Source organism: Zonotrichia albicollis, chromosome 2 (assembly GCF_047830755.1).
Source record: "Zonotrichia albicollis isolate bZonAlb1 chromosome 2, bZonAlb1.hap1, whole genome shotgun sequence".
Taxonomy (NCBI): Eukaryota; Metazoa; Chordata; class Aves; order Passeriformes; family Passerellidae; genus Zonotrichia; species Zonotrichia albicollis.
In genome coordinates, this window is record NC_133820.1 from 39320296 (window position 1) to 39332973 (window position 12678).

General features: G+C 45.6%; 1 protein-coding gene across 1 annotated transcript; it reads left to right on the top strand.

Moving 5' to 3' along the window:
* Window positions 1–3839: 3839 nt before the first annotated feature.
* TENT5C (terminal nucleotidyltransferase 5C) lies at window positions 3840–12179 on the top strand. Its single transcript, XM_005486079.3, has 2 exons — window positions 3840–4045; window positions 6290–12179. Exon 2 carries the CDS (start codon window positions 6316–6318, stop codon window positions 7489–7491), a length of 1176 nt encoding a protein of 391 aa, XP_005486136.2. The 5' UTR covers window positions 3840–4045; window positions 6290–6315; the 3' UTR covers window positions 7492–12179.
* Window positions 12180–12678: the final 499 nt, after the last annotated feature.

Genomic DNA, 12678 nt, shown 5'->3' on the forward strand with positions numbered 1-12678 from the left:
GTGAAGGGGCCTGGTACCATTTCTTGCCTCGTGGAGAAAGGGTGTTTTGCTGAGCTCTGTGGGAGCTGGGAAGTTCTCCATGGCAGCATCACATCCCTTAGGGCAGGGACTTTCCAGCAGTCACAGTGCTTCTAGCAGCAAATTTATCTTCTGATTTTTGAAAGGCTGCTGCTAGAGGAACACCAGAGAAAGAGGCTCACTCTCGATGCTCTGCAGGAGGATTTCATCACAGCCCTGCGTGGGTGGGATGTCCCTACCTGTCTCCACTCTCTCCGCATCTGCAGATATGCAGTTACTCCACATGTCAGACAAAAAAGAAGAGTTTTCCAACTGCAGATCTGATGCTCAATTACAGAATGGAGCCTGACAGCTACTACTACTGGGTATTAATAACTCTGCTTCACTTTATGGCTTTAACAGCTGTAGCGACCAAGATTTATGATGACACATTACGTTCAGCAATGCATCACATAAGGAAACTAATCTGACAGTGCCAGGTCACTGAGCTCACTTACAGGCTTTTAAGTGAGTTTCTTCTGCCAGATTTGCTGCCCTATTTACTGGATAAAAATGAACAACTTGCACTGTTTTAATATAACTCTGTACTTGCCTCTGTTTTGGCAGCTCACAGACTCTTTTCCTTTTGTCACACTGCCTCCCCATGAGCCAGTTGATCCTTCTTCATTCCCCATCCTCTGTCTGAAAACCCTTTGAAACACATCCAGTGCTGTGTATCCTGAAGAAGGGTACACCCCAGGAAAGGGGAGGAGGGAGGAAGCTGGGAGGAAATAGTGGAGCAACAGGCAGAGATGAGGGATGGAGCAGCTACGGGAGAAGGGAGAGATGACAATTTTCCAAGAGCAGAGGAGCATGGTGACTGCCAGCACTCACTGTCTTGTGGCGGGATTTTATCTGTATCCCAGTCACTCTTGAAGAAGGTATGTATTGCAAAGTTTGGGATCACTCATTACTTCTCCCTAGACTTAGAATTAGAGCTGGCAGCAGAAAAGTCCTAAATAACTGGTAAGCATTAAGGTGGTACCCTGGAGCTGTGTCTGGGCCTGTGTCAGCCCCCTCAGCAGCCACAGCACCTGAGCACTAGCCCACAATTTGGAATCTCTTGTCTCAGCAGTGGGTTACATATTTCCATATTTTCTATCCTCATGGCACCATAATCCACGGCACAGACACAGGTGGATGGGTAGCAGAAGGCAGCTTCTCCTCAGGGGTAAATGGGCTTGTTCATTCCTCAGATGCATTCCTCATTATTCCTGCAATTTGCTTAGGAGCCTCATCCAGCCAGCTTTCGTGGCATTTCCAATTCCCATCCCAAGGACCCTTTGTGTGGCACCTGTAAAAAGCAATTAAAAAGAATAAGTTTATTGTCAGGAGGTCTAAGTTCACTGCAGACAGTAATGTGCAGTGTACTGTTCCCCTGACAAACACTCAAGCTCTGCTAGTCAGAGGATAAGGAAAACACCCTGAAATAGAGTTGAGAAACCTCTTTGTGTTTACAAATGTTTCTGTGAAACAAGAACTTTTAAACAAATAATGTAAAGTATGAACTTTGAAGTATGGAGTTCACATTTCTTCCTTTGATTAATACTTTAACATCCGTAGTACTTTAATGTAGCAGTATGTGCTGTAGTTTGTCTTTCTCTATATTGGTATCTAATAAATATTCCCAATACAAAATATTTCTTAATAAGTATTTTAATTGTTCCTCCTATGGCAACAGAAAATATGCTGCCCAAAATCATCAGTTATTGCCAAAAGGCAATATTATTTGAGGCAGAAATCTTGTTGGAGAAATATGCTTAAGAGGTGAGATCATTCACTGTTTTAATCTCCAAGTGAGACATTTCCTTAGAAGTGGTTATGCTTCTCTCATGTGTGCTACTACTTCTCTTTGAGTTCCCTATTCTTCTTTCTAATTTTAGAAACATAGGGGAAAAGTGTTGAGAGACATCTGGATCCTCATGTCCAGCTCCATACCATCACAAGCAATCATCTTACATATTTTCTTTTCTAGCTTCACCTTAAATCTAGTTTTATTCCCTTCCCTCCTGCAAGACTCAAATCTCATGATTTATCTCATTGGACAACAAGATGGCAGCTTGCCTCAAATCTGATTCTTGTGCCAATGTTATCCTTTAATTTAAATAGGTAATTTTGTTTCCTGTTATTTATCCCAGTGGGGCAATATTGAAGTAAAATAAATAATTATCTAACCCATCCCTATTCCTGCTCAGTTCTGGCTTTGTTGGTGAAACAAGGCAGGTCTGTTGTGTTTGCTAGGCAAAAAGGAGCTTTCCAATTTCCTCATTCAAGGCCAGCTCTACTTCATATGTGTGCAGGTTTTAATTCATCTTTCTTGACTGTGTATGGCCAAACAGTATAACAGATGGAGTGGTGATTTTTCTTTTCCGATGCTTTGTAAGTACTTTCTTTACTTCTACTAGGATTATGTCAGCTGGCCTGCCCTAGGTTGTGTTGATTTTTTCCCCTGCTTCTATTGAGTCCTGATTATCCTAACAGAATGCAGATACCCCTGTATTTGATGAAACATTGTGTTCTCAGCAGAAATTGTGACTTTTGCCTCCAGAACGCACGATCTTGCACCCAGCACTCCTAACCATCGGCTGATTTTTATGACACTGCATCTCCAAGTTGATTCCTGTCCAGTGATTCCATCATCCCCGTCCATGTGCACAGAGCCTCCCACAGCCCATCAGCCACAGTTCCCAGTAGCTGCTGTTTCAGCCCTGCTCAAACATCCTTGTGAGCCCATCCTTGTAGGCTCTGGATGAGTGCCTGCTTGGCTGCTCCAAATCGAGCACCACAGAGAACTCCTTGGCAGAGCTGGATGTCTGGGATCTCTGCTGACAGCTGCTCTGTCTGGGACAAGGTGCCTTCGGGGAAGCCCTCTTTTATTTCAGCAAGCCCACAGATTCACAGAATCACAGAACCAGTTAGGTTGGAAAAGACCTCTGAGCTCATCGAGTCCAACCTGTGACCCAACACCACCATGTCAACTAGATAATAGCACTGAGTGCCACATCCAGTCTTCCTTTAAACAGCTCCAGAGATGGTGACTCCCTAGATAGTCCATTCCAATGTCTAATCTCCCTTTCAGTGAAGAATTTCTTCCTAATGTCCAACCTGAACCTGCCACAGCTTAAGACTGTCTCCAGTGCTGTCCCCTGTCACTTGTTGCCTGGTAAAGAGACTGATCACCACGCGGCTACATCCTCCTTTTAGGCAGTTGTAGAGAGCAGTAAGGTCTCCCCTGAACCTCCTTTTCTCCAGGCTAAGCAACCTCACCTCCTTCAGCCTTTCATCATGGGACTTGTGCTCCAGATCCTTCACCAATTTCGTTGCTCTTCTTTGGAGGCGCTCCAGCCCCGCAATGTCCTTCCTGAACGGAGGGGCCCTTTGACAAGTTTGTATTTTTATACAAACTTTATATACAAGTTTGTATTTACGTGGGAGAGGGTAGCTGGGCGCTGTGAGCGGAGTTGGCGGGGCGAGCCCCCGAGGTGGGGCCGAGGGTTCGGGGCTCGGGGGCCGCCCCCTGCCCGAGCGCGGCGGGGCTGCCCGGGCGGAGCGCCGGGAGCGGGGCCGGAGCGGGGCCAGAGCCGCCCCCGCTGCGGCGGGAGGGCGGGCCGGGCGGGGCCGGGCGGGGCGGGGCGGCCGTGCGGGGCCATAAAGGCGGTGCGGGCGGCGGCGGGGCCGGCGTGTTTGCTCGGGGTGAGCGGCGGGGTCGGGGTGAGCGGCGGGGCCGGGGTGAGCGGCGGGGCCGGGGCTCCTCTCCCCTCTCCGGGCGGGGCGGGCTGTGCCGGGAGCGGGAGCTCGGCAGCGCTCCTGCCGTGGCTGTGGGCGCTGGAGGCGGCGTGAGGCGCAGGGAGCCGGACCTGCCGTCCCCAGCGCCGCTGGGCTCTGCGGGACAGGCCCGCGGACTCTTTGGGTGTTGTGTCAAATTGTATCTCTTATAGGAGAAAGTTGCTGCTGCAGGGTAACGCACCTCGTCGTGACCAAGGTGAAGGTGTGTAGTCCTCGCTCTTTTTTTGCTTCTGGTTTGAGTGTTGTGTTCAATAGTCTTTACACTCGTTATTAGCTATGTATTAAAGATTGTTAGTGTCTCCTGCCTCCGTAGTGGTTTTCTTCCCAAGGAGTGCGTATCTGCACTGTCAGAACTTGCGAAGGGAATGGCTGGCAGTGAAGCAAGGGGCTTGGGAGATGTTAGCATCCCAAATGTACTGGAGTCGCTAGGAATCTGTTGTCAGTAACATAAAGCTTGCCGAGTAAGCAAACACTAGTGATTTGGGGGTAGGAATCTTTGGAGGTTGATAGCCTGAGAATTAGACCCTCCACTGAACTGGAAATGAAATACTTTGTCTTTCTCCCCCCAGGGGCAGCAATGTGCATTATTCTCCTAGGTGAGGGTCACCAAGCAGAACCAAGTGTGTGTGGTGGGGTTGGAAGCACTGGTCCAAATCCTTTCTGGTCACTGGTGAATGAGCTGTGTGTGTTGTCTTGGCTGCAGAGATGGCTACAAATGAGAAGAAGGAGAGGGAATAGTTTCAGAGGCCATAGCTGAAAGCACTTGCAGCTTTAGTTAGAAGTCGTGGGAAGACTCCTGTGTTCTTTAGTGATCTGAAGGATTTAATGGGAATACAGTGAGTTTACTGAGGAAATGTACTTTAATGTGCTTGAACTGCATGAGAGCGACTGCTGGCAGGCTTGATGCTTTTGTGCTTATCCTGTGTTGGAGCATTAAAGATCGAGCTTGAAGAACCTCTTGATTTGTCCTAGATTAATCATCTTGCAAATCAAAGGTTTGTTTTGTGCCTGCTGGTGCTGATGTGTTCCATGGCAGCACAGTTTGTAATGCAGCAGCTCATTCTCAAGGACAGAAGCATTTTAACCTTGCTGTGTGCTTGCTCTAGGTTTGACTGTCTTCATCCAAACAGGTGGCTGGTCAAATGAGTTGCTCGAAAATGAAAAGCTGAAAAAGGGGAGGTCTGAGATGGCAATAGCTGTTCTGTGAAACTTGCTTAAAAGTGATCCATGCACTGTGGTATTGCATGCTGTGAAGCTATAGGGTTTGGGTTTTCCTTCTTGGTAGGCAAGAGTTAATTAGGTTCAATTTGACTAGTCTGACCTTGGCAGCTGCAGTCTTCAGGAGTACTTGGGGCAGAAGAAGGTGAGGCCTGAATTAGTCTGTAGCTGTCAGGAAGCACCTGGCTACACAGAAACCTGGAACACTTAAAAAAAGAAAAGGGTATTAACACCAGTTTGAGTTGCATGACTGTAGAACATCTGAAAGTATCTCCATGCTACAAAAGGCAAGTGACTTATCACTTGTCACAGCTAATCACATCATTCTCTTATGCTTAAAATGTTCAGACAAGGCTGTGACCAAGTCTGGTTGGTGAGATTTTGGGTGTTAAAAGAGTAATATGAGCTTGGTATGCATCATCTGAATTTGTCCCAGATCTTACAAGCTTGTTTGGCACTCACAAATGAGCAGAACTTGGGGCAAGTATGAACATTTCTAGAAAGGTACTTTGGTTCAGCAGTTTCTCTGAAGAAGGGCAAAGAGTTGCTTACAAAGACTGGAGTGCCCATTGAATGCTGTCACCTGAGTTTGCAGCTGGAATTCTGTCCAGGATGTTGAAGAGCTGTAGCTTTTTGCAGGAGCAAGATGTACTTGGCCTTTATCCTGTGGGTGATAGATGCTGGATCATTTAGAGAGGAAAGCATTCTATGTAGAGGAAGAAATCTTGTATCTCTGACATAATTTAAGAGTTGTCAGTGGACTGGATGTCTAAGCCCTGAAACTAACACCCGAGGCTGTTCTACAGTTGTGTTAGCTGGAGACGGCAGTTTGAGCTTTATATGCATCATGAAACAACTTCAAAGCCTGACTCTCAGAAGTCCTTTGCAGCTCATCTCACTTCTGCTGGTGCTGCTGATGACTTTAGCCTTAGCTTGTGTCATCTTTGGTAATTTCCATTTGACACAAACTACTTTCCTGAAGTATCTCTACCTCACAAAAAAAAAAAAAAAACCAAAACGGTGGCGACTAATATATTTTTTTGCCTGCACCAATAGAAAAGCTGTGTCTCATTTCAGGTGAAAAGATTGCAGATAATCATTAATACATGGTTATTTCTGTCTAGTTTATGTCTGTGTGAATGGACAGAAAAACAGAGCCTAGGAATAGATCTAGGAAGCACAAGCAGAAGCTCTGACTTGTCTTTTTCTTTTCATAGCCTACCTCCAGTTTCTTTGGAGAAGAAAAGCCCTAAGATGGCAGGCAAAGGAAGCAGCGGAGCAGACTCCATGTCCTGCAGTGTCCTGAACTGGGAGCAGGTCAGCCGTCTGCACGAGGTTCTCACCGAGGTGGTTCCCATCCACGGCCGGGGGAACTTCCCGACGCTGCAGATAACGCTGAAGGACATTGTCCAGACGGTTCGGAGCCGCCTGAGCGAGGCGGGCATCGTGGTCCACGACGTCCGATTGAACGGCTCTGCAGCTGGTCATGTCCTGGTCAAGGATAATGGGCTGGGATGCAAAGACCTGGATCTCATCTTTCAAGTTTCTCTTCCAAGTGAGGCAGAGTTTCAGTTAGTCCGGGATGTGGTCTTGCGATCCCTGTTGAATTTCCTGCCGGAACGGGTGAGCAAGCTGAAAATCAGTCCTGTGACGCTGAAGGAAGCCTACATCCAGAAGCTGGTCAAAGTGTGCACGGAGACTGACCGCTGGAGCTTGATATCGCTTTCCAACAAGCATGGCAAAAACGTGGAGCTTAAGTTTGTGGACTGCATTCGGCGGCAGTTTGAGTTCAGTGTGGACTCGTTCCAGATCATTCTGGACTCCCTGCTCTTTTACTATAACTACTCAGAAACCCCCATGTCGGAGCACTTCCACCCAACTGTGATTGGGGAGAGCATGTATGGAGACTTTGAAGCAGCTTTTGATCACCTGCAGAACAAGCTGATAGCTACCAAAAACCCCGAGGAGATCCGAGGTGGCGGGCTGCTGAAGTACAGCAACCTCTTGGTACGAGACTTCAGGCCCATGGATAAGGACGAGATCAAAACGCTGGAGCGCTACATGTGCTCCCGCTTCTTCATAGACTTCCCAGATATCCTGGATCAGCAGCGCAAGCTGGAGACCTACCTCCAGAACCACTTCTCCAAAGAAGAGAGGAGCAAGTACGACTACCTCATGATTCTGCGCCGGGTGGTGAATGAGAGCACCGTCTGCCTCATGGGGCATGAGCGCAGGCAGACTCTCAATTTGATTTCTCTGCTGGCACTCAAGGTGCTGGCAGAACAGAATATCATCCCTAATGCCACTAATGTGACCTGTTACTACCAGCCAGCACCTTATGTCAGCGACGCAAACTTCAGCAACTACTACCTGGCAAGTGCCCCTGTGCTGTACAGCCAGTCCTACCGCACCTGGTTGCCTTGCAATTGATCGCTCCCCTCGAGTGCTCCTGGCTCGAGACTGCTGAAAGCCAGGAGTGTAAATATAGACAAGTACTAAGTGTCAGTTGGATGTTCTCTAATGGAAACGTGACTGTATCAGACTGTCCATTTCCTGATGTGCAGTGGGATTATGCAGCCAGGTGACCTGCTATGAATCTTTAAGAGTATCTCTACAAATGCCAAAAAGCCTTATTACCTCTTCGTGGGGAGAAGAGAACCAGCAGCCAGACATTAAGAGGAGCAGTTAAGAAACTTTGTACTAGCTCTGGAAGTGGCTGTTAACATGGGATATAAGTGGACTATACAGTAAATTGGGTTGGTTAATTGACTGTAAAATGCCTTAAGCAGAAGCTGCTCCTGGAGTAGCAGCAGAACTCTGCTTTCTATTTCCTAACCTCATTACTCTTCCTCAGTCCAAGTTCTGGCCAAATTTCTCTTGAACTAATTGTGCCAAGACTGGGCTCATGTTATGCTTGGGTCGCGTTCACTTTGTGTCTGTGTGAGCTGGTAGCAGTATGGATCATGTCTGTCTTGTAGAGGACATGAATGTTGTTTCCTGTAGTGCCTATGGCTATGTGGTCCTGCCTTGAGTTCAAGATTAATTTCTTGGAAGTTGAAGATAGTTTAGTAAGTCTATTCACAAAGCATAAGCTGGTTGAATTTTTCTTGACTACAAAAACTTGGAAGGTGGCATTTCTAAAAACACACCAAAACATAATCTAAAACTTGGTAATGTAAAAAGTCCTTGAAATGAGTAATTTAAGCTTTAAATAGAATTGGAGCTGCAGTTTGAACATTAACTTGGAAAAATATTCTTGAGTCCAGCACGAAGCTAAAGCTTTTCTGACTATCTTTCAAAACAATTTTGGCACAGTAGGAAAGTAGCACAGCTCTTACTTTGGGGGTTTGACCAGATTTTCTTACTCACAGGTCTGCAGCAAAACCAACAAAAACCCTAAAGAAAAATCCCAAGTCACTATAAGTTGCAGGATTATGTGCACTCCTGCCACAGTATGAATTCTGAAAGTGCCTCCTAAAATGAATTTTGTATTGTATGACTTCAGGCCGGTCCTGGAGGTTTGCCTTTCTGTCACCACTGAGTTATCACTGTCACCTGGTCACTGCATGAGACAGCATGTCGAGTGGTTAGGGTAAAATTCTTCCTTTTTACTGCTCTTAACCCTCGCTTGAGGAGGTGTACAAACCCTGAGCAGAGCTCTCCACAGAAGTTCTGTGTGTTGAAAGTCTGGGCCTGAGTTCAGAATAGTCTCTGGAAGAGTATGCTCTCCCTTGGAGGTACAGAGGGCTGATCTTCCTGAAGGATGTGTGCTGAATTTGCTGCTTTGAGACTCCTGGGCTTTATAAGGAAGGTTAAAAACTCCTCAGTTATTTATGTAGTGGTGTTATTAACAGGATGATTTTCACTGAATTACAATAGTAAAATACATACAGCAATGATCTTGAGTTTCTTTTGTTTAACCAGAGATGTAGACTAGAAAGGCAAATCTTAGAGCTATTTATTATGTGCTGGTGCAATGTTCAAAAATGCTTGTTCACTGAATCTTTTTTATTACTTCTGTAACTATTTATTACTGTTTCTGCAAGCTTGTAAGACCAAAGTGACTGATCCAACAAATGATTAAGGCTTAGAAGGTAGAGCAGAAAACAGATGGAACACCAATGTTTGGTTGCCATTCAAGGGGGAAAACAGCAGCAGTGCTGTACTTAAATGATGGTAAAAATGGCCTGCTCCTCATCAGACCAAAAAGTTCTTTCCACTTTTCATAACTACTTCATAAAGACTGTCTCAACAGAGTAGTGAGGCTGCTTCTCTGTTCAGACTTCATTTGGCTTAGGAAGGCAGGGAGGGATGCAATCTACCAAGTGGACTGTATGTAGCTAAGCAGGCTTTAGCTTAATTTCCTGAACAGTTTTGATAGAACTTTAGTAGCAAAAAGACAAATAATTTGGTGGATTATATTGTATGGTTTTTTCATTAAAGGCTTCCTGATTAGTCAGCCAAAGTAGCTAAACTGGAAAGCAAACCCAGCCTTTTTCATTAACTGTGGCTTGGACTTTGGTGTGCTTTACAGGCAAGACATCTGTCATCCAAGACTTTGACTTTTTACAAACTAACATGATGCCAGTGTTGTCATGTGTGTTAAACTTAGTGCAAGCTTACTGCTGGAATGCAATCCTAGGCAAGAATAACTCCTGCATGGAAAGCAATACTTGGCCTAGTATAGAGTGTCACCATGAAGAAGACTAGAGGGTTTGTAATTGCTGTCCTCTCTTGCATGGATGTTTTTGAAGCCAGCCTGTGCTATAGCCATTGCAGAAGTGAACAGGTGCCTAGAGGGGCTCAGACTCAGGTATCTGCCTTCTCTGTGATGTCATGGCTGATCTTTAGGAACTGGTTTTGTGCATTGGCTTGTGTGGAAGAAGTGGTGAGATGCTTGGGAGGAGTCCTCACAAGCTGAAAACACAGACTTGTTTTATTAGTCTTGAAATGCCTTGGCTGCTGGTGCATCAGGCCAGGTGCATCTCCTGGAAAAGGAAGTGCTAGAGAATGAAAAAAGGCTGAATTGGATTCCTAGTGAGGTAGAGCTATGGAGAAGTTTCATGCCATAACTATTGTGCTTTTGCTGATGTAACTTGATGCTGAGGAAGCTCCACATTGAATTGCTGCTCTCTGAACTGCTGAGTGAGTGCCTGGGTTTGAGCTTTGCAGGGCTCTTGTGTTCCCTGTCTGGTTGTTAGGATGCTCTGGCATGTGGGAAATACTGATGCTTTGTAACCTGGCTCTTAGATACTAAACCCTCGAGTGGTTAAATTGTATCCTGAAGCTGCACACTGCCGGCTGCATTGACCCTGGAGTGCCAGGGATTGCTGGGGCACTGCTCATCCCATTGCCTTCCAAATAATCCAGGCTTGGCAGGAAAAGCTGGTGTACTTGGTAGCTTCTCACCACTGTGCTGCAGGTGCTCCCCTTTCTGTTCTGGTGGTGCTGGCAGCTTGATGGTGCAATGGCAGTGGCTCAGTTTGCTGTGGGTTGGCTGGTTTGAGGTCAGGTTTATGGGGAGCCCTCTTGCAAGGGGTGATTTGAGAATGAGCACTAAAAGGTAAAAGTGGTGATCCTGGGCCAAGTCTAGGATGCCTGCTTGGTTCAGTCACCCCTCAGCACTGGTGATGCCTCTGCTCTATAAATCTCTTCTAACCTCTTGTGTGTCATGTGGAGCTTAGAGAGAGACTGCTGTGCCTCAACTGTTACCTGATACATTCCCTCTGAGAGTGGCATTAAAGTAAAGCTGCAGTGACACTCAGTGCATCATTCCTCAGGATCAAGCTTCTACTAACTAGGCTGTGGTGTAAAATAGCTGGGTTTTCTTGTATAGCTTGTAAGCACTGCTGGACAAAGCCAGTCTGGGGTTAAGCACCTGTTGACAACGTTTATTGCAAAGTTCCCTTTGACTTGCAGTTTATTGCTGTGACTTCCTCACTGTAAGATAGACTTTTTTATTTGATGGAGATGCTGCCAGAGAGACCTGGTGGAAGATTGTGTTTTAGTCACTTTGCTAAAAAAATCCCTGTGCTGATCCATGGTCACTGTGGCAAGTTGTAAGCTAAAGCATAGTTTGTGCTTACTCTGCTAAAGATTTAATTATTGCTGTGTTTGTCCTCAGCTCAGTCAGTTAATCACTAAGTTGGGAGTTTAAGACTACTGCTTGCTTCTGAACAACCATTTTTCAAAAGATCCTCATGCTTTCACTTAATAATCTCTACAAAGCAGTAGGTAGTATTTAAATCTAGTCCAAATACCTAAAGCTTTGTACCTGAAACTTAAAGATCCATATTTTGGACTCGAGTTCTGCGGTTAAGCACTCGGTATGTGCCTAGGCTTTGTGGTTCCCAATTCCTAGAACAACCACTGATGTTAGTAGTGACCTCCCCTTGTCACTAGATAAGTAATTGGGGAAAGGACTCTTAGAAGAGAACCTGGACAAATTGCCTTAATCCTAAACTGTCAGTGTACTGATGGTACTTGTTTCCCATTCCTCTCACTCAGCTCAGTCAGGATTCTGTAGCTGTTAGGCACAGGAATGAGCAGTAATTGACCACAGCCACCAGCAGCTTGGTCTAATTTGGGCATTGGGAGAGCCAAATGAATAATAAAACTTCCAGCCCTCACATCTAAGTCTTGCTCAACTCTTTCTTGAATACAGTTAAATGTATTTCATAAATGTTCTTTATTTTCAGTGAAGCCAGATACAGAGTGGGATGTTGGTCTGTAGTAGAAACTTTGGAGGAAAAGGTTGGAGCACTCTGGTTTTTCTCACTTACATGTCTGGATTGGGCTTGTCTCTCTGAATAAAACTGCACTTCCCTTTTTTCCTATGTTTCTTATTTTTTACTATTAAAAGAAGTCAGCTCTTGGAAAACCTGTCTCTCATCTCTTTGGAAGAAGTGATTTTTTTTTTCTTTCTCCCTCTCCCTCTTTTAGCTGGCAAAACAGGGTACTAGAAATATTTGGATTTGTGATGAGCCCAAATGTGAGATCGGTCACAGTAACTTTGTCTACTGTTCTGCACTGTGGTCTTCACTTGTCATCCTTGGAAACTGGGGTTTGGACCTTAATGATGCTGAAATTCTTGTGCAAATAAACATATGCTAAACCACTCTCGCCTCAAGCTATTTTTGCATCTAAATAATGCTGACAAAGTATCTGTAGAGTTCATTGACCAGTGGGTGTGCAGGTGCACTTGTGAGGTGAGTAACAGTGTGGGGTACACAGCAATGCTTGCTTTAGATGTTATTTGAGGTACACGTTTTATATCTGCCTCAACTTATTGGAGATTAGTCTGTCAAGTGAGACATGATTAATCTTTCACTTTCATTACAGAGACAGCTTCTAGAGAACCATTTTTCCCTGTCTGGTTTCAACTTTAAGACATGGTGAGACACAGCCCCAGAGCTGTTAGGCAGGGTCTGGTCTGAGCTGGAGCCTGCCAGTCTGTTTGGTGCCACACTCCACTTTATGGAGCAGCACTCTGCTACTGCAAACTTCAGCTCATGACCCAGGGGGGTGAGAAACAAAGTCAGTAATTGTTTCCCAGGTTATTTACAGGTTGAAAGCCTTTGCTTTCATGCTGTCCTAAGCACTGATGGCACTATTAAC

Excerpts from the sequence above, each read along its gene's own strand:
- TENT5C (XM_005486079.3), top strand. The coding sequence starts at position 6,316 with ATGGCAGGCAAAGGAAGCAGCGGAGCAGACTCCATGTCCTGCAGTGTC.